The sequence below is a fragment of the Ambystoma mexicanum genome, chromosome 9, assembly GCF_040938575.1.
Source record: "Ambystoma mexicanum isolate Mex_15411 chromosome 9, UKY_AmexF1_1, whole genome shotgun sequence".
Lineage (NCBI taxonomy): Eukaryota > Metazoa > Chordata > Amphibia > Caudata > Ambystomatidae > Ambystoma > Ambystoma mexicanum.
Genome location: NC_090931.1, coordinates 537,111,972 through 537,132,369, shown reverse-complemented (window position 1 = coordinate 537,132,369; position 20,398 = coordinate 537,111,972). Strand labels below are relative to the sequence as shown.

Here is a 20,398-nt window from a genome sequence, read left to right as displayed (position 1 = left end):
CATAGATATCACTAATTTGTAGAGACATATTTTTTGGTCGTTTTAAAGAAAACTACTGTACGTATTATCACCAAATTTACAAAAGCGCGCTTTCGGGACCAAGCTCCTGCCCCTGCCGCAAATTTGGTGAAAATCCGTCGAACGGCTTGGGCTCAAGGCATGCGCAAAGTTTTTCCCCCATTCAGTCTATGGGAAAAAAGACGTTTTGGGACCCCCCCCCTATAACTTTTCCCCCACTAGACCAAACATCACCAAACTTTGCAAAAAAAGTCTGAGTTGCCCATATACTTTTTTTTCTGCAAATTATGGTGAGGATTCGTCCAAGGGGAGCGGAGTTATAAGCCCCCAAAAAGTGCTCTTCCTATGGAAACAGCAACTTAACCATAACTACACAGCCACTACTGTGGCTGTGTAATATGTTAAAGGATATTTGTACCGCGCACTATCACCACCGGTGTGGTCCCCTGGCGCTCTGGCGGCTCTGAAAAGGGAAGGGGGGGTGGGTTAGTGGGAATAAGCTGGAAAAGTGCAAGAGAGCAGTGAGTATATGCTTACCTTTTATATCTCCATGTGCCCCCCAACTATATAACAGAACTAATATATAACAGGATCACACGGTTTGTGAAAAGGTTCATATCTCATAAATGTTTTTAATTCCAGCTTAGCTAAAATACATAAAAATGACACTCCAACCCCAACCTCTTACTTGGGCACCTCTGAAGAAAAGCCCAATTTAAGACATCTCATATAATAAGACACTGGGCCTCATTACAAATCGCCCGATATGGAAACAACGGTGGCGGTAAACCCGCCGCCACCGTTGTTTCCATGCCGGGCGATCACAACTTCTGCAGGCGGGAGGTGATGTTCCCACCAGGTCTGACCTGGCGGGTTTAACACCGCCCACCTGCAGGCGGACGAGGAAACACCGGCAGCATTACGAAATGCTGCCGGTGTTTCCTTGATCCCCATTCCCATTGAGTCCTATAGGACTCAATGGGAATGGGGATTAACACCATTCCGCCTCCGTGATTCCCGGAAAACCGGGGTTGTAATGCCTCGGTAATTCCGGGAATCACGGAGGCGGAATGGTAATACGAGTCTGGCGGTAACCAGGCGGTTTTACCGCTGCGGTTACCACCGGACTCGTAATGAGGCCCACTGAGTTGCTGGGGATCATTAGGGTTGTAAGATGACTATGTTCTGTGAGGAAGGGTTTAAACCCTTTGAAAATATGTGATGAGACTTTGGCCTCATTTCTTTTACTCGACTATATTGAGATCCTTGCATCTCAACAGAAATTATGAGGAAATGATTTGCTACTTAAAATGCTCAGTTAATGTATGCATGGGGCACCTCAACCAAAGAGTGTAGTCTCCCAATTCTCCAGGGCCAGCTTGACTTTAAATAAGAATTTCTGGATGATGACTGTTTGAGTCAGCCCACAAGAACCCTGTCAAGGCCTGGAGTTCCCATTGTTGTAGGGAGCTCAGTTGGGAGGCTTCATCAGAGGCTAGTGATCTCTAGGCGCCAGATTCTCAAATATGAGCTCAAACAAAAGGAGCACATACAATTTCATTTGCACTCATTGCTGAAATGCTCAGGTCGCCCTATTTGCAAAGGTGACCTGAGCATTCAAGGAGGGGCTCCGAAAGATCACGCTCCAAACACTAATGTATGACAGGCTCACAGCAATCACGTGGACGTGGCTGCTGGGAGGCCGTTTCATTGAAATGGGCCGTTTAAGGGCCTGCCTTGCCGAAATGCTTGAGAAAATAAAAACTCATTTCCTTTCCAGTTTGGGGGGATAGAAATGCTAGTGTGACAACCGTGGCTGTCACACTTCAAAAACATAACCGGAGAGGGTCAGAAAGGACCCAGCCATTATTTGCTCCTCGCCCTGTACCTCTTCCCAATCGGAAGACCCTACTTTCTGTGCATTTAAAAGCTTATCCTGGTTGTGAAATTGGGATGTGCTTTTAAATGCACAGAAAAGCCTCCTTATTTGCACAAATACACAAAGGGCTGTAAAAGGGCATCTAATTGCCCCTTGAGAATTGTGCTGCTCCTTTTTTTAGCACAAGTGATGCGATCTTCTTACTTGCACCCAAAAAGGTTTTGAGGATCTGGCTTTAGGAGTTCTGTCATGACGGAATAAGGCTGAGACCAAACAGCATTAATATGCCAGAGTCCCTGTGGCAGGGTAACCCAACTTCCCATGTGATAACATTCTTCTCGGGTGGACTAAGCAAAACAGTAACCCCTAGAGACAGGGGCAACTAGAACCTGGCAATATTCTGCAGGGATAAAAAGAAGATAGGATCAGGTGATCAAAAACATATTGTATGCTGCCATAGTGCAGGAAAACATCTTGAGCCAGGATGCAGCTCAAATGCAGAGCAGGGATACAGAGAAACCATGAGATGTAGGCAGCCCAAAGTTCCTAGTTATCCTATCAGTACACCCTCCCCTGTTGTGGACTCAATAAGGAAAAGACAAGGCAGGATGAGGGTAGAAATGCCAGAGGAAGGGAGGTCTATAAACAAAGGGCAGTTCCTTGCTGTCTTAAGCAATGTGGAAGGAAGTGGCTGCAAACATTGTGGGTCAGGCTGTTGGGAACTGTAATCCCCATGTCATGCATGTTCAGGGCTATGGTGGGGCAGGTGTGAAAAGGGAAATCGATTGGGGGACCCTGCCCGGAATGTCCAGGCACGTTCTTCTCTGACCCTGAAACAGAGCATATCAAGCATAACACCTGTGACCTGGACCCCTGGAGAGCAGAGTGGGCTGCCAGTTTCGAGAACCAGAACAGAGCTGCAATGCAGTACGAGAACACAAACAAGTGTCCAAGAGCTCTAGGAACAACACCAGGAAGGGCACACTGCCTCATGACAACCACCTTTTGCTTCGGATACCCAATGACAGAGGGTAGATAATTCACGGTTCCATCAGTTTAAATGAAATAGAAAGTCCTAGCAGCAGGGTAGTGTTGGGAGAGCTGGCGTAGGTCAGATTGTCACATTTTCGGGACATGCCCAAAACTGCATGCCTAGAAGAGAGATGCCAGAATAGAACTCTTAAGATCTTGGGGTATGTGATAAACCTTTCCCCATTTCTGAAGCGGATCAAATGCCAGTCCAGGGGCGAGGGCTCATTGCTTGACAAATATCTTATAATGATTTCGGCCACTGCATTCAAGAAATCCATCACTACATAATGGTTGAAATTGGAACTGCCAGATATTGAAACGTTGTGTAAAAGATTATGGAAATTAGCATCATGCAAAGGATCACACACTCAATTCACCTACAATAAGATTTTTTCTTAGAGAGCTTTCCATTTCAGCAATGGGATAAGACATGCTGACCATTACCCAGATATAGAATGCCTTTTGCGACAGACCAGCCTTACGTAAATGAGGAGACAGGAGAGAGATGATCCACTGACAATATATACATATGCTGTAGACCCAGATAACCCAAGACCTTGGAGATGGGTGTGGTAGGGACACCCTAGGCTTCCAGGGAAATAGTAGCCAACCATCCACAAGCTCTTGGTGCTAGAGTGGAGAAATGGGAATGGGGACAGCAGCATGGAGATACATTTCTGGCAATAAAAATGTTAAAGAACTTGGCTACAGCAGCTGCTGGCAAGAGAAAAGAGTCAGAGAACATCAGTATCACTAAACAGAAACAGAACAACTTTTATTTTTGGGTAGATGGGAATAGCACTTAATGCTTATTCATTTTCAACAGGTACCTAAAAAATTGAATATTTATGTTATTGTTAAGTGTATTGTTAACTTGAAACAAGAAAGTTAAGCAATGTACTTTTTTGTCTGCCTCATTCCAGTTATGACTGTGTTACTGCTCTTCTGTTACTGAAATACTTATTCACATTGAAGGCAGAGACTATTTGAATGTGTTAAGTGGGATTATTATACATTTCAAATTAAACCTTTTTGTTTGTTATCCACCTTCAGAAATTTGCTATCCAGCTCCTCTCTTATTTGTGTATCCAGTATGCATTACCTAAATCTCTGAGTGTGGCTCGCTTAGCTATTAATGTCATGGGAACGCTGCTTACAGGTAAGAACAAAATCTTTTAAATTATATTTTCTGACCAGGTTATCTTGTTGAAATTTGGAAACCAACCTGTTTTCCATCAAAGGATTCTCCCCAAAAGAATATATGTTTTTCAAATTCTCCCTCGAGAGCTTGGAGGATCCCAAAGTGCATTTGTTAGCATTTCTATATTCCATTTTTAGAGAGGATACTCCCTCAGCCCTCCATCCCAGTATACATGTATTCCATAATACGCCTGCCTAAGCGGACACACTTGCTTTAAGGTAGCCACAAAACTTTGGGACTTGCGTGAACTGTTAATATGGGAGCACTGAAAAAGATGACTTAGTCTGTTGTGGAGTAATTGTCAAAGTAGCGTTTTCTTTTTTGTGGCTTTGTCTTTTCTGAAGCAGGCCATTGGATATGACGGTTGTCGCTGGGTTTTTCAAACTCCACATTACGTGCAGGTGCAAAGCACCAACAAAACTAAGAAACAAATCATCAAAGTGTTTGATTTGCACTGCTTCTTGCCTAATAAAATTTATTGCAGAATTCCTACAGTAGTTTTCCAAGCTTAGCAATGTATCAATCGCTTGGATGCACCTGTGTAACATGGTTTGAAAAATGTTTGTGATTCCATAGTAAAATTGTTTCCCATACTCATTGGCAAATCTCCTTTTGGGTTTAGGTAAAATGTGAAAATGTTGGGTTTAAGAATAATTAAATCAAGTAAAACACTTATTTCCTCTAGAATTACATTTGGTGCATCTCCACTGGGCCTTTGATGGGTCATGTATGAACAATATGCCAGCAGTCTCATGCTTTACAGCCTTCATCTAGCGCTCCATTGATGTTGAGGATCTCTGAATATTTAAGTATGCTAGTGGTTGACATTTATATTAGTACCTTAAGAGGTTTTATTTGTGGTAATAGGTTCACATCATAGGGTCCTCAAGAAATGTTGAAAAGCTAAAATAAGGTTGAACTGTTCTTGAATCTCCCACTTATGCTGAGGATTATTACACAAAAATGCCTGTGTAGTATGTACCTTTGGGGACCCTTTTTTGTATCATCTAGGTCGCTATCTTCTGAATCGTCTTAATGCATGCTTTCTGAGATCAGATACCCTCCCCACCAACTTCCAGAATGGAGAATGCCAGTCTTGTATGTGCACCGGTTATGTTATTGATAGGTACAGCTGGGGGATTTTAACTGTGTGAAAAACATTCTTAGCAGCAAATTCTGTCACTCCACCTCATTCATTCTCCTAGTGCTAGGTGCAGTCATTGGAAACTAATAACTTTCCAGCAGTTAATCTTCATTGATATTCATAAACACTGAATATCTCTGCCTATGGTTGGGATCTTTGAACACGTTCACTTAAAATAGATATATATCTTTAAATCGGTAAAAATATATGTATATATTACTTATATGCATCTCCTCTCTCGCTTTCCTTTTCTTTTTTAGATAGAAGGTAAATCCCTGTATTAAAAAACATCTTAAACTGCTTGCTTACATACATACAAATGTCTATGTTCTACATAAAATAATGAGTCTGATAGGCAGTTAGGTAAACCTGGATAAAAGGGACTGCCACTTAAAGACCGCACCAGTATCTGATAATGCATTGTAGTTGCAGATGACCCCCTTGTTGTTTAGTTATATGGAATAAGGAACTGTGAGCCTCCACTGAAACATTTCAAGGTTTATTCTGACTATGCCTTTTCAAATTTCATATTCACTCCTGTGTGTTTTATGCAGCGAGCTGTTCGCCGTCAAAGGTTTACACTCAATGTGCCGCCACCATAGGCCCCAAGACAGGGCTGTCCTTGAAAACTTGTGTGAAGTTTACCAGGATTCCAATCTGATGCCCACCCCACACCTCCCTACCCATGCTTCAGGTTCTTGTAGGGAATTTGCTGTCAAGTTGGTAACTTCTGTAGTCCTAAAATAAGGCAGACAAACTTCAAATGAATGGCATGATCATCTTTCTTGGATTTATTGCCACCTGAGTAGGAACATTTGTCAAACCCCGGTACTCAGCTGCATAGACTAATGTGCCAGCCCTCTTCCTGGGCTCCTATCTACTCCTTATCCCCTCTTGATAAAGTACATAGCTGTAAAGCCAAGACACCTACAAATAGTTATAGCACAATGGCAACAACCAGCATTACCACCAGCCAAGTCCTGGTTAAGCCCTATCTCTCTGGACCGATCTCCTCAAGACCCTATGTGGTGCTTCGACCCTTGGGCTCAGTGACCAATCAGTCCAGACCCTGCATGCCAATGCTGCTCTCTGGAGCCAACCTGTGGCCTGACCAGCTCCATCCAGGGCAGCTGCTATGCATTGGTCCTTTTTCTGAGTTTTGACTTGGAACCTCCCATGTTGCTAGCTTGTGGCTTAAGAGCAGTCCTCCCATAGTTGCTGCTCTCCATTTTAAAGAAGGGCTTTCATGGAGCAGTTTCTTTGTCTTAGCCACGTGAGTCGCCTGCCGCCACCTGGGGAAGGTGTTTGAGCTGCACCCTACTGCTATCATGCCCTAGGGATCTCCTTTTGTCACGGTACTCGTGGTGGTTTGCATCTGAGCGTGTCTGGGTCATTCACCTGCAAAGCACCAGGAACAGTCTCTGGCAGGCGGAGGACCTTGGTCTTGATCGGTGGAGTTCTGGCTGGGATTGAGTGAGAACCCCTAATCTTTTGGAATTACCTTTCTTTCATCACTGGAACATTTCAATCACCTATTGACTTTGCCAATACTTGTTTCTTCTCTTTAAAGATTCATGACCATCTCTTCTTGGGACGTGTGACCTGCTTTAGCAGTGACAGTCTTTTTAAGTGTTAGGAGGCTTACTTTAAAAGCTGGGGAAAACTGTTTCCATTGCTTTAAGTTGAATTTCAGTTGTTTTGGATTGCTTTATTATGTTTCACTTACTTTAATGCATAGTTTTCCATGTTTCACATTTGAATCACTTCCATCTTTTTTCAAGGTGTGGGTGTTTCTTAGTGGGATCACAAACAGTGAATGTATATATGTTGCTAGTGTTGATTGATTAGTTTTACTAACCTGTTATTTTCATTGCTAGAGTTTGTTGAGCCCTAATATATTAGTGTATTTAAACTGTCTAATTGTTTTTATTTGAATCTCTGTGTGAGGGTCTATGTATGTCCCATTGTAACATTACAACACGCAATATCTCCTGAAGCCTTACTACTCTTCAACCTACATTGATTGAGTTTGGCTGGACGTAAGTGTCTTTGCACTGTTAGTTAAAAGTGGATGGCCTCTGAGACTCTCCACTCAGGGCTGGCTCTGAAAGTCTAAACAAAAACCACCTGAACTTTGGCCTTATTGGCTTCAGCTGGGAATCCCGGAGGGAATACATATTTCCTACCACTGACAGGTGCAACAATATTCCTTGGGCACTTCCTCATTTTATGGACAAAGAGAGCATGTTTATGTGGTGATTCTAGTAAATGTTGGGGCCACTGGCAACTTGCATCTGAACGGTCCCTCAGGCCAGACTCAGAATGCACAGCCTTCAACTTCACCTAGCAACATTTTGGGATCAGGAGACTGGGACCCAGTCAGACAGAGTCTCGATTCCTCTCTCCCCCAACCCCCGAAAGAGGACCTGCAGTGGTGAAAGAATGAGAAAAATGTTATGGGTGGTGCCCTCTCTCTCAGATTCCCGACTCAGCAGTAGTGAGAAAAGACTCCTCTCTTGAGGGTTGGGGGCAATCATGGGCTCTCTTTCGAACCATAGTCTTTGGTCACATCTAGACAAGTCAAAGGTACAAACGTTTCTTGGAGCTCAAGGTCATTTTGTTGGCTCTAAAGTAGTTTTTGCCACTCAAGTGGAACAGGGTTTTTTGATCCGGACGAACAGCATGACATCAATGTTTTATGCCAACAAGCAGGGGTGACCAGATCTGCTCCCTTGTACATGACTGCGGTGGAGAGTGGGCCATGTCACAAGCAATGCCACTCCGAGCGGTCCACATTCCGAGAGATGACAGCATGGATGCAGCAGAGTCAGCAGGCTGGAAGTGAACGATTACAAGTAGGAACCAGATTTTGACATTCTTCAGACACTAAAAAAAGAGACCATAGGGAAACGAACCCAAAAGTGTGCTAGTGGCTAGGAAAATGATTAAACAAGTGGGTGTCGTAGCAAGACCGAAACAGTGAGGCGTCCCATAACGTCTCCAAAAATGGAATTTCAATCAATCAACATAACTGTATTCGGCTCAAAGCCATGAAAGTATAAACTTCAACAAACATATAGTACAACATAATCCCAGCATGTTAGTGTTGCCCATATGAATGGCGCTGTGAAGGGGGGAAACTCAGTGGTCGCTTCTTGTACTATATCCTCTAGCAAAGTGGACAAAGGTCATGGCATGGCAAGCAAGGTTCACTAGTGGATTTGGAACATCCTGCTGGGCCTTGTTCCCCCCCAGCGGGGTGACGTTGGAGCCTGTCAAAGGGGTTACATTTACACCTGTGGAGATGGGGCCCCTAGTCCAGGCGCGCATCAGAAAATGGCCTCTCAAGTGGCCTGTTGTGCCTGGTATGCTGTATGTGCCTCCGGACCTGAGAAAGTCTGTGTGTGTTTGAGGATTGAGTTTTACATGTCCTGGACCTTTAAACTTTGGACACGCCCACTTGTGGAGGAGGACCTATTTAAAGACGAGGCTGCACGCCATCAGCAAGTGGCCTCTTGTGCCTGGTATGCTGTATGTGCCTCCGGACCTGAGAAAGCCTGTGTGTGTTTGAGGATCGAGTTTTACATGTCCTGGACCTTTAAACTTTGGTGACTGTTTAATATTGCACATTAAGCTAAATTTCAGTGCATACATATTTATACAAAGAAAGTAATAGTGTTTTTTTGTATAATCATAGGACATGCCCACTTTTGGAGGAGGACCGTTTTTAAAGACACGCGCCTCAGCAAGTGGCCTGTTGTACCTGTTGGTCCGATTGGCTTAAGTGGCGTATTCCCTGACAATGATATTTGCTCTGAACAGGCATTATCGTAAGATCGGCTATAAGTGCATTAACTGATAAACAAGTAAGAGTCGGTCCTTTGTGTGCCTGCCCAAAGAGAGTTCGCGCAAGTACTGCAAGGTAGTTTAAACAAAAGCTGCTATATATTTGAGTACTTAAATAACGGTAGTAGAGACTCATATTGTTCATAACAATGACCGCAAACAAGGAGAAAATGAAATGCAAAGTCAAAACCGCATCTTCGTTAGTGACGAGATGTTACAGTATAGCATTGGCGGCTGCCATGCCACTTCCTGGGTCTTCAGACACGGATGAGGACTTGATAGAATGTGCCCAATCATGTTCCATGGAAAGGGGTGGGTACCATCTTCCGTCTAACAACGCCGCCTTAGAATCGTCACTGTCCTTATTTAGTGATGGAGGTAAACACTCAAATCTGAATGACGATAATTGTAATATGAACTCGAGCTATATGTATGCAAATACACCGCTCATTTTTAGCTAGGAGAAATCACTATGCTGGGTCTTACGCAACATTTGGAAACTATTAATGAATCTTCCAGCACCCACATAGGTAATGGGGATGGTGTTAATACGAATGTAATTACGGAAAGCATGCATTCTGATATAAATGGTCTGATTTTTGTAGAATTAAAAAAACCAACGAGATTTCTAAATGAAATAGTGCTCGCTTTAACAGCATTGCCAGACCTTTGCCATTCTATGACGGCAGAGTGGCGCAATGAACTTCCATTGAAAGCAAACATAGAGGTTAACCAACACTGTCAAGTTAAAGATACCATGGAAAAAGTAGATAATTCAGTAATTGTGGTTTTTGAATCTATTTTGGGTACTGACATAGCCACACATGGTTTGTTTACCTGAAGGGGTCGCAGAATTATCGATACTGGAAGTTCTGGATTTACAAAACTTCCGTTTATGTGGATGAAAAAATTTGTAAGAAAAAAGAAAGGAAAATAAAAAGGAAACAAAACTTGGCTCTAAAAAGGGGTCCAAACATGTCGTCCTGTAAATTCATGTGAGGCATGGATTTGCGGGAAGACACGGACGACTATCAAAAAGAGAAGGAAGTAATGTTCAGGGAAAAAATAAGTGGGGTCGAATTCTGTACAATCAGACATGAGAGATTCTTGGGTTAACAATCAAACCGAGTACTCAGCTGGCCCAATGAAACTGTCGGATGCTTTAAAACATAAAGAAACATCCGCAAGCATTGGTAGGAATTTAAAAATGATGGAACGTGGAGTACTAGACATCTTTGATATATTTAAGAACCCGGATTCTCCATCTAGACCTAATACTCCAACTTCTGCTGGCCCACTAACAGTATCCATTAATTCAAATCAACAATCTGTAATATGCCTAGATGGGCTGAAACTCGTCACTTTGCCCAATAATGAGAAAACTGCAATGAGAACAGATGTACAATCCGGTCAAACTGAGTGTGTGGAAGTTGCACACAGACAAAGCCAGTGCAGGGCAAACGCACAAGTAGCAGTCGACTCAGTCCAGATGGATACAGGTAGTTCACTGATTGGGCTAAACGTAGACACACACCGCACCATCATAGAAAATATTTTGATAAAAAAAGTTGGTTCTGGTTTTACTAATATACCAACGAAGGAATTCTCAATGCCTATAAAAGAGACAGCGGTGGACAATTCCCTTCAGTTATGTAACGGTATCAATGAACCTGAACATAATATACAGATGCATAATTGCCTGCCTGATGGGGGTAAGGAAAGAAGTGATCAAAAAATGTATGAGGCAAATGGTGACCAATCACGGTTTGGTCGATTTAGTCTGAATGAGAACCGTTCAGACTCTTTTAGGACCCCAGTTTATCCCAACGAGCCAAACTTAGTTCTTTATTATGTATTTAAGGATGGTGGCCCAAGAGTTCTTAATAGACCTAAGTCTGATAACGACTCACGATATACAATTGGTGGATTATATCCACAATTACCGTTGTGATTATGCAACATTTGAAAACTATTTAAAAAATAAATTAAAAAAATGCGATTATGTAAGATTAATCATTCATTCTCCACTGGTTAGAGCTATCCTCTTAAGAGGTAGTATCCCTACAAAAAAAGGGGTTTGACATTGTTCCTTATTCTGACACTTTCTTTAAAAGTTCTGTAGATCACAGTACTGTGACTAAAGAGGAAAGGTTTGCGACTCAAACTGCAGTCCTGCCTGGGAATGCAGATGCATCTCAACTGGTTGATGTAGCCAAATTACATCTCAAGGATATGCAGGAATGGAGGTGGTTAGCACTCTCCTTGAGAGAGACTATCAAACAATTGAAACTGTTTCCGAAGCCCCTTTAACAAAGGGTTGTGTTTCCATTTGTTATCTTGGATTAGTAAGGGGACAAGCAATTTACCCAAGATACAAATGCATATGTGATATTTGAAAAGTTTGACTTCATCCTTTTACAAGAGACCTGGGCTACGGGTAACCTGTCATTGGATGGGTATAGCTACATTTGTAGGGCTGTTGAATGATGTACAGTTGGAAGAACTATTTGAATGCCTAAATGATCGAATAAGTAAATGGTTGGACATTAATCCCCATGGATATATACTGATTGCTGGTGACTTGAATGCAGATTGCAATCTAACAAAATATGAAAGGCATCAAATAGAGGTAAATTATAGGCCTGCACCTATAACAGTTTCAACCAAAAGACATAGACGGAGTTGTTGGCTAGATTTTGGCAAGTGTTGGAGTTTGAATCCAATGTTTAATATTGTACCGACTTGGCAAGCCAGAGGACTAACCACCATTATAGATGATATCTTTGTTAGTGATTATGTCGTTAAGTACTAATCTTGGAGTTTTGCATTCATCGTCCAGCGATCATGCCATGCTTTGTTTAGACCTCCCTTGGGTAAAAGATCAGAATGGAAAAACATGCTTCCATGAGCAAATTGAGGTTGGTAGTAATGGCAAACGAGTGAAATGGGCTCCTGGTAAACTTGCTCACTTTAATTTCATCTTGTCACAGGACCTTGTATGTTCTTCATACGAAACGAAATTTACAATATACTCCGTTGAAGTGTTTAGTGCTTATTTAGAAGCAACACTCAATCGGAGTAAGTCCTTCGTAACTATTAAACAAGATGTGAGGCAGAACCACAAGCATACATTTGATCATGCCATAAAAGAAGCTAAAAAATATACTTAGAAAAGACATTCATAAGTTAATGCATGGAGAAAGCTGGACGGAAGATGTGAAATTTAAGATTAAACAACGTAAACAAGCATATAAAACTGGATTATCAATCATAAAATGTCCCTGGCTCGAAATGACGGTGAAAAAATGATTAAAGCTATGTGGGGCTCGAACTCACGTATCACTCTCGGATCATTATATAAGAAGTCAATAGTTGAATGGGAAAGCTGCAACGAAAGGGTGGCTGCGTGGTCTTTAGATATATCAGTTTCTAACATTTTTGGCCAGATTGTGAAATCGAAATCAACTTCCACTCCAGGTCCTAACCATCTTTCATTTGTTAATCTTAAAAGCAATATTAAAATGTGGTCAAATCTGTTACATATATTATATACAGATATTTGTGATAAGAAAGCGATACCGAGTCTTGGAAAATGTCTTACGTTTTACTGATCTTTAAAAAAGGTGACCGACTTTGCCTGAGAAATTATCGACCTATACCCCTCCTGAACGTTGAATCAAAAATATTTGCAGCAATTGTCTTGGAAAAGCTTACAACATGGATAGAAGACTACGACATACTTGATCTCAGACAGATAGGCTTTTGTAGGCAAATAGGGACAGATGCGGGAGGTTTATTGGTGTCACAGTTATTGAGCCATGTTAAATCAAAATTGATGTCGATGGATCTAACAATGGCGTTCGACCTAGTGGATAGTCCGATTCTGTGGAAAACATTAATATCTCATGGGATCGAATGTGGGCTATTAGATATTATCTATCTGTATTCAGAAACCACTACGAGACTCAGATTGAATAACAAAGGCCAATTGTCTAATGTTATCCCCACACAAAACGGTTTAAAACAAGGGTGTAGGCTAGCAGCCACCCTCTTAATCTTTTTGTTTCACAAGCAGGTAAGATCTTAAACTCAAGTGGCCTAATTGGTCCGAAGTTAGGTGGAATCACTGTTAAATGGATTGCCTATGCAGATGATTTTCTTCTGTTTGATTGCACAAGTATAGGACTCCAGAGATTGATCACAGCATTCAGGAACTTTATTGAAGAGAGAAAACTAATAATCAATCCCAGTAAAACAATAATATTCCACATCGGTAAGAAAATGTGATATCATCCTCATTATCATGGGGCTGTAGTGGAGTGAGGATAAAAAGTCAAGCAGTTCGACATTTTCTAGGATACGTATTTACCAGCTCACACTATCATGTGGTGTTAAAAAAACAACTTACTTAAGAAAGCCACAGAATCAGTAAATCAAATGATGTGTGTAGAAAGGAAATATGGGAAATTCACCCTGGCACCATGTATACAGTTCTATCAGTTAAAAGTAATCCCGAGAATAACGTATGGTTTGGAGTTCTTCTCAGAATCCCTGTCCCCTTTTTTAAAGCATGTGGAAGCCTTGATATGGCAAAAACTGTTATTTTTTATCCCAAAATGTATCCCTCTAGAACTAATTTGTTATGAGCTAGGCCTCCATTCCATTACATCTTTAATGCATGTAAAAAAGCTTGCTCTGTTCAGAAAATGTCTGATAGCAACAAAAGTATCGCTGTATTATTTCATGAAAGAAGAAGGAAACAGACATTTTATGTCCATATTGAAAAGTACTACTGAAAAAATATTGCAGATCTTGGGTCTTTCCCTAAATATGTTGATGAGAAATCCAGGGAAGGTAAAAGAAATTTCAAAAGCGTTTGATTGGTCAGAAAACAACACAGTGGTGTTGAGCTCAAGTTTGTATTATCATGCAATTTCATTTTGGAAATGGACTCCAAGACCTGAAGGTTACCTAATGAAGTATCCCTCGCAATCCTTTAGGAGCAGGACTATGAGGTTTAGGTTTAACGTACTAAACACAAATGAGATAAAGTTTGTCCGTGGTATCAATGCTGAGGGGAATAGTCAATGTAGATTTTGTATGGTTTGTCCAAATCTATTATCATACAGATTAGGATTTGTTTCAAAATTCGTGAGAGACGCATCAAAGGTTGACAGAGAATGGCTAAGTTGTGAAATGTTACATTGGTCTTCTGGAGCCCTAAAAATAAGTGTTAATGCATTCTTACAAAATATCTGTTTGCTGACTTGAATTCCACAAGGAAACTAATTATAAAGTTCCACTGGGCGTTCATTGTTTAAAGATGGGTTTTGTGAAAGTGGTTAAAGAGGATTTGCCAAAAACAGCATTGAGGTATATAGAGTAAGATCTGTTTTTTTTATGTGTAAAGTCTAATGTTGAGTGTAACTTGAGTGTACAAAGAAGCATGTTCAAAATCAGCAGGAAGTCTTTGTAGAAAAGATGAGTATTATTGATGTTGAAGAAGATGCATCCCGTGCTTTGTGTTGTATTTGTGAACTTGAGTAGTGAAGCAGTTTTAATGGAAAACAATAGTAATTATAAAAGTGTTTTTTTAAAATCCTTTTGATTGTTATGTAATCAGCAGTTTTTGTATTTGTAAAGGTTTGTATAAACCAAAACAATAAAGAATAATAATAAGTCCAGGAACCTCCCATATATGGGCAAAGTTTGATCACGCTGTTTCCTGTGGAAGTGCGTGATCCATAGGCTTTCAGAATGTCCCTTACCACTCCAGTATCACAGAATTTTAGTTCAATGGAGTCTGATGTATCACCCATCTTTTTACTTCTTGTGCACTCAGCGATGTGATTCCCATTCAGAAGGATGCACCCCCCCCCCTGTGGTTTGTAAACCAGTGCAAGCTTTTGTTATTAAGTGCTTCCCTTGGTTCTGGGAGATTTAGGAGGGTTTTCGGGGCTCCAAGCAGGAAGATTGACCTTGTTCCCAAAATCATATTATATTTAGTTAGGGGGTATCGTGGGTCCTGGAGCACCTTCCTAATGGGGACTTCACGGTGCAGGAGCCCCTTTGGGCAGAGTCCGATGGCAGTTGTTTGCGCTGCAGTCCCACCCCAATGGGCTATCCCCTGGTTGTTTACCTGAGTTGTGTTCAGTTCAGTAGACAAACGATCCTCAATAGGGTCTGGGAGAGGGGAGGGGAGATTCGGAACAGGGTCATTGGGCTTACCACATTCATCTTTTCCCTGTGCAGTGGATAGTTCCCCCGCTGCTACCCCTTTCCCAAAGACGTCTATGATGGACAAAAGCAGTTTCTTTATCCAAGAAAGCTCGGCCAGAACCAGGCTGCAATTACAGCAGCACACACTTATACCTGAATCTCTCTCCTTTATTTGCTCTGTTGTAGGGATCGCCACTGGGGTTGCACCGTGGTTGCAGTTGGCCTGGCCAGTCGGTGAAGGGGGATTGTGGGGCCGTATGTCTGATAACAGGTCACCCTCCTTCTGTGTGAACTATTGGGCATAGGATGGATGTTTTAGCTGTTCCACCTCTGCCTTTTGTTGTAGGAGGTTCCCGCCTCCTTTTGGTTTTGTCGTGCATGGGTCCTCTCCCGGTTTTATCATCAATCCAGGGATTTCAAAATCTCCAGCCTGCCCAGATCCAATATTTTGGCAAGCGACTGGTAGGGGTAAACTGGGAGGGTTGTAGGGGGGCCTTATCAGGGGGTTCCGTTGGTGCTGTGTAGGCTGAGCATACGCATTAGGGTGAATGTCAGCAGGCCTTGCCACCTCCGTGGAGCCAAAACAGTTTGCACCTTGCTGGGCAGCAAGGGTGCAAAATTGGGGCACAGGAGCTGGGACAGCCGTTATCAGGCTAGATAAATTGAGCATCCCCTCACCAGGGCCTCACAGGAACTGACGGATTTCGCTGATCAAGATGTGAGCATTACCAAAGGTGTTTGAGACGTCTGAGGTGTTAGATGTATTAGGGGTGCCAGCAGTGCGTGTGGGGTCCAGAGTAACTGTAGTTGCTATTTGTTTGAACCTCTTTAGTGTTCATACTTTCTGTTTTTAACCTACTTCTGGACCCGGGCCAAGCTCGGGCCCATAAAACAGTGGTGGAGCAGGTACGTGGGTCTCTCCATTTCCTTGACCAGAGGGTTGTAGCATGGTAGGCACGATGGGCATATTAGAGTTGCAGGATAGCAGCACAGTGACCACAAGCTAGTGGGCTGCCTCCCAGTTGGCCACGCAATCAGCTCCCTCCAACGGTCACACAAATTGTACTACTTTATGGGGGCACAGGCATATCTGGTTACTTGCGGTGCTCTAGAAAAAGTTCCAGCAGTATAGGGGGATTATAGTGAGTCAACAAATCTCCAAACTTTCCGGGACCCTACATTAAGGCCACAGGGCAGTTACCTTCTTGGAGAAGGGGTAGCAGGTCGGCCCCTGCTTTGGGACTCCCTCCGGGGGCTCTGTGGCTCGACAGCAGCCTACGTCCAGGCTTCTGGTAGGCAGAGTGTGTGGCGCTCACCCCTGCATCTCGCTAACACCCTGTGGGACGCCAACACCGGCTGCCCTTGGTCCCTGTCGGGCTTTGGCTCTGTTCGGGAGAACAGCAGAGTTTATAGTGGGGGGCTGTGGCCAAACAGTGGAGCTGCAGCAGAGGTCCTCCGGTCAGTAGCGCGGGACACCAACACCCGCCGCCCTTGGTTCCTGTCGGGGAAAACAGCACAGTTTTTAGTGGGCGTGGCGTGGCCAAACAGTGGAGCTGCAGCACTGGTCCTTCAAGCAGCAGTGCGGGATGCCAACACCCGCTGGCCTTGGTCCCCATCAGGCTTTGGCCCTGTCTGGGAGAACAGCAGAGGTTATAGTGGGGGGCGTGGCCAAACAGTGAAGCTGCAGCAATGCTCCTCTGGGCAGCAGCGCGGGATGCCAACACCCGCCGCCCTTGGTCCCCGTCGGGTTTCAGCCCTGTCGTGGAGAACAGCAGAGTTTATGGTGGCTGGGGCGTGGCCAAACAGTGGAGCTGCAGCAATGCCCCTTTGGGCAGCAGCACAGGATGCCAACACCCGACGCTTTTGGTCCCCGTCGGAATATAAAAAGAGAGAGGGTGAGTCTCTGAACTGTTGCGTCACTGTGTATTCCAAATAGGCTTGGATTAACGTCTGGAAAGGGAGGAATTGAAATTGTCTTTCAGGCGAGTATATGCAAATCTATATACTTTCAAATGAGCCAATGATTCGAGGCTTAGCATATTAACTAAGCCAAAACGGGTTGTCTCCACTATGCACATGATAACACGGCGAGACAGTATTCCTGAAGTTAATGTGATGCCACACCCATAAGGAACAACAAATGACTTATCGCTTTTTGTTTGTACATAGCTTTACTCGGTATGACAACCATAAAAGCATCTTAACAAAACTTAAAAACATACAACCACTGTAACTGTTAAAACTACATGTCGATAATCCACTCTAAAAATACATATGAGATTCATAAAATGTCCAGTTAGATCACATATACTTAGCCCTGTACAGCCATGCCCTATGTATATATTTTGCAATAAAATAAATCAGGTTCACATCTATGGTACTCCTACAAAAAGTTATTGCCAGTTCTGTTGTCCTAATCTCCTTTAATCAGAATATTGGGAGTAAATAATAATTCCTCAGCCTGTTATACCCTTGGCAAAACAAAAGAAAGTGCTTCAATGTTTCCACTGTGTTACCACACACACTACAGTGCTTTTCCCTTGCAGCTGTCCAGCTTGCAGTAAACTCAGCTACCCTCAGGGTATTAGTGCTCAGCTGGACAAACAGCATCCGGGCGTATGCTGGTGTTACACAGTCAAAATTTGCTTCAATTCCTGGAACCTGTTTTAACATATATAGGGCTCCTGTTTTCAACTTAGTACAGGCCGTTTGCATATCACCCAGGATTGCCTCTTGACGAATAGTTTTTACATTGGCTTTAGCACTCAGTGTTATACCTTCCGGGTTGACCCAGTGGTCCATCACACCCAGTTCTTCACAGCCCTTTTTAACAAGCACCAATAGCAGACTACTCTGAGTCTCCCTGTACTTTACCAAATCCGTGATACTCCAAAGCCTAATCCAATAGAGCAATGGCTTGGTAGCAATTACTTCATTAAACGTTTGAAGGTAAGTTTCCCATCTCAAACTTGCCGTCAGGGCTCCCTTTGGCTGCATAGTAGGTTCCGTAGGAAGTTGTTTTCTGCTACACACAGCCCAACTAGTGGGCAATGACCCCACAGTTCCGCCCCATACATTGCCGCTGCATTACATTGTTCCTGATACAATTTGATGGCCGGGGAAATAGCACCCCTTCCTACTCTGTTAAAAAAACATTGGATTCCCCCACTGTATTTCTCTAACATTGTTATAGCCTTAACAAGGTGAGCTGACGATGAGAGATCCTCTGAAAATCTAATACTCAAATAGTCGTAGTAGGGCACCTGTTCTAACTCCAGGCTGTCTACTAGCACTTTCATTTTAATCTTTTTCTCCCTCTTTCTACTAAACACCATGGCCTTCATTTTTTCAATATTTAATGCTAGTGCCAGATCCTTGCATTTCTCTTTAAACGTTTTCAGACTGTGTGTTAGGCCCATCAGAGTATCCATATAATTTGCCATTAGTTCCTCTATTATTGCATTTATATACAGGCAGAATAAGAGGGGGGCAAGCATACACCCCTGCCGCACCCCATTTCTACTGCAAAGTATTCGGTAGTCTCCCCATCCAACCCCCACCTTACGGAGGCTCTGTTGTTACGGTATAATGATTGGCTGTTAAGCAAGAGTTGCTCTGGGATACCCTTGCCTCTCAGTATTGCCCACAATTTTTCACGAGGGACGTGCGAAGGTCCACGAAGACCACATATATCCTTGAGTTCTGTTTTGTAACATATCTGCCCTTCTACCACATCCGCTCACATGTCCCCCGGCCCTTGGGCCCCCCACACCCATCCGATACAGTGAAAAACTTAGGCTGCTCTATGGACTCCGGCCTGACCCTCTCCTGTCAGAACAACGTGTCGAAATGCTGTTACTACCACCTGAAACATCTCAGATGCATGTTTCCCTACACGAACAGACTTGCTGCTGTTATGTTTATTGTGATGTCGAGACTGGACTATTTCAACTCCCTATACCTAGGAGCCCCAGCATACAAACTCCACAAACTCCAAAGAGCCCAAAACGCTGCTGCTAAACTGCGCCTTGCCCTGGGTCAAAGAGACCACATCTTACCAGCTCTCCTAACCCTCCACTGGCTCACAGTCGGACGAAAGGCCACCTTCAAGACCCTATGCATCACTCACCGAGCAGTGCACAAGACGGGCACAATTATACCTACAAGAAAAGATAAAACCATACCTCTCATCCCGCACCCTAAAATCAAGCACTGTCCTCCTTCTAGTGATTCCAACCTCTAACTCTGTCAGGATCGGAAGATCTGCCTTCTCAACCTTGGCCCCAACTCTGTGGAACTCAGTTCCCCCTCCTATTCAACACACCCAAGACTATATGACATTACGCAAAGCTCTTACAACATGTCTCTTTCTGTAATACCAACCACGACCATCTGAAGCGATTGAACCCTAGCAACCTGATGACTAATGCTCAATGAGATCCCGCAAATGTCATCACTGAATATGCTTATTAATTCTGTATTAATCAACTGCAAGCCTGAAATGCAGAATATCGATCTCCTTAGATCATAACTCCACACACACACTTTCCTCCCATATCACTATGCTTGCTCTCTACTCTACGCCATCACACAATTAGAATGCAGCTAAACCCCTCGATCAAGCTCGGCCTAGCTGCCCACATACGAACATTACCCCATGCACACCTCATCACACTAGTAAAACACACCTATATCCCATGATAAACCGGCCTACCAGCACACATAAGCGTCCTACAGGCCTAACACAGCCAGAACCCAGTCTTGGTTTCCACCCGCCAGACTGCACACTTTCAACCAATATCCATACCACCACACCTAGTGCTAGGATGCAGCTACCGTCAGGCAATTACATCAGCTGCACACATAACTGGTGCACCCAAGCACCCTACAACACCCTACATGACCTGGACTACGGTCCCAGAGGACGTTCAATCTACCAGCGCTTTGAGGTCATACCAATGATATATAGAGCGCTATATAAATGCCAAATAACATAACAGAATTGCATATAATCTAAGGCATTGATCTATAGTGCTAGTACCAGGACGAAACCCTGCCT

At 43.2% G+C, this 20,398-nt stretch overlaps 1 protein-coding gene across 2 annotated transcripts in view; it reads left to right on the top strand.

The window, feature by feature from the left end:
• Positions 1–20,398, top strand: part of INTS2 (integrator complex subunit 2) — a 1,100,863-nt gene that overhangs the window by 1,032,403 nt on the left and 48,062 nt on the right. For both annotated transcript variants that reach the window (XM_069615090.1, XM_069615089.1), the window contains exon 23: positions 3,983–4,088. In XM_069615090.1, the coding sequence (XP_069471191.1) occupies positions 3,983–4,088 (106 nt within the window). The remainder of the gene's footprint in view (positions 1–3,982; positions 4,089–20,398) is intronic.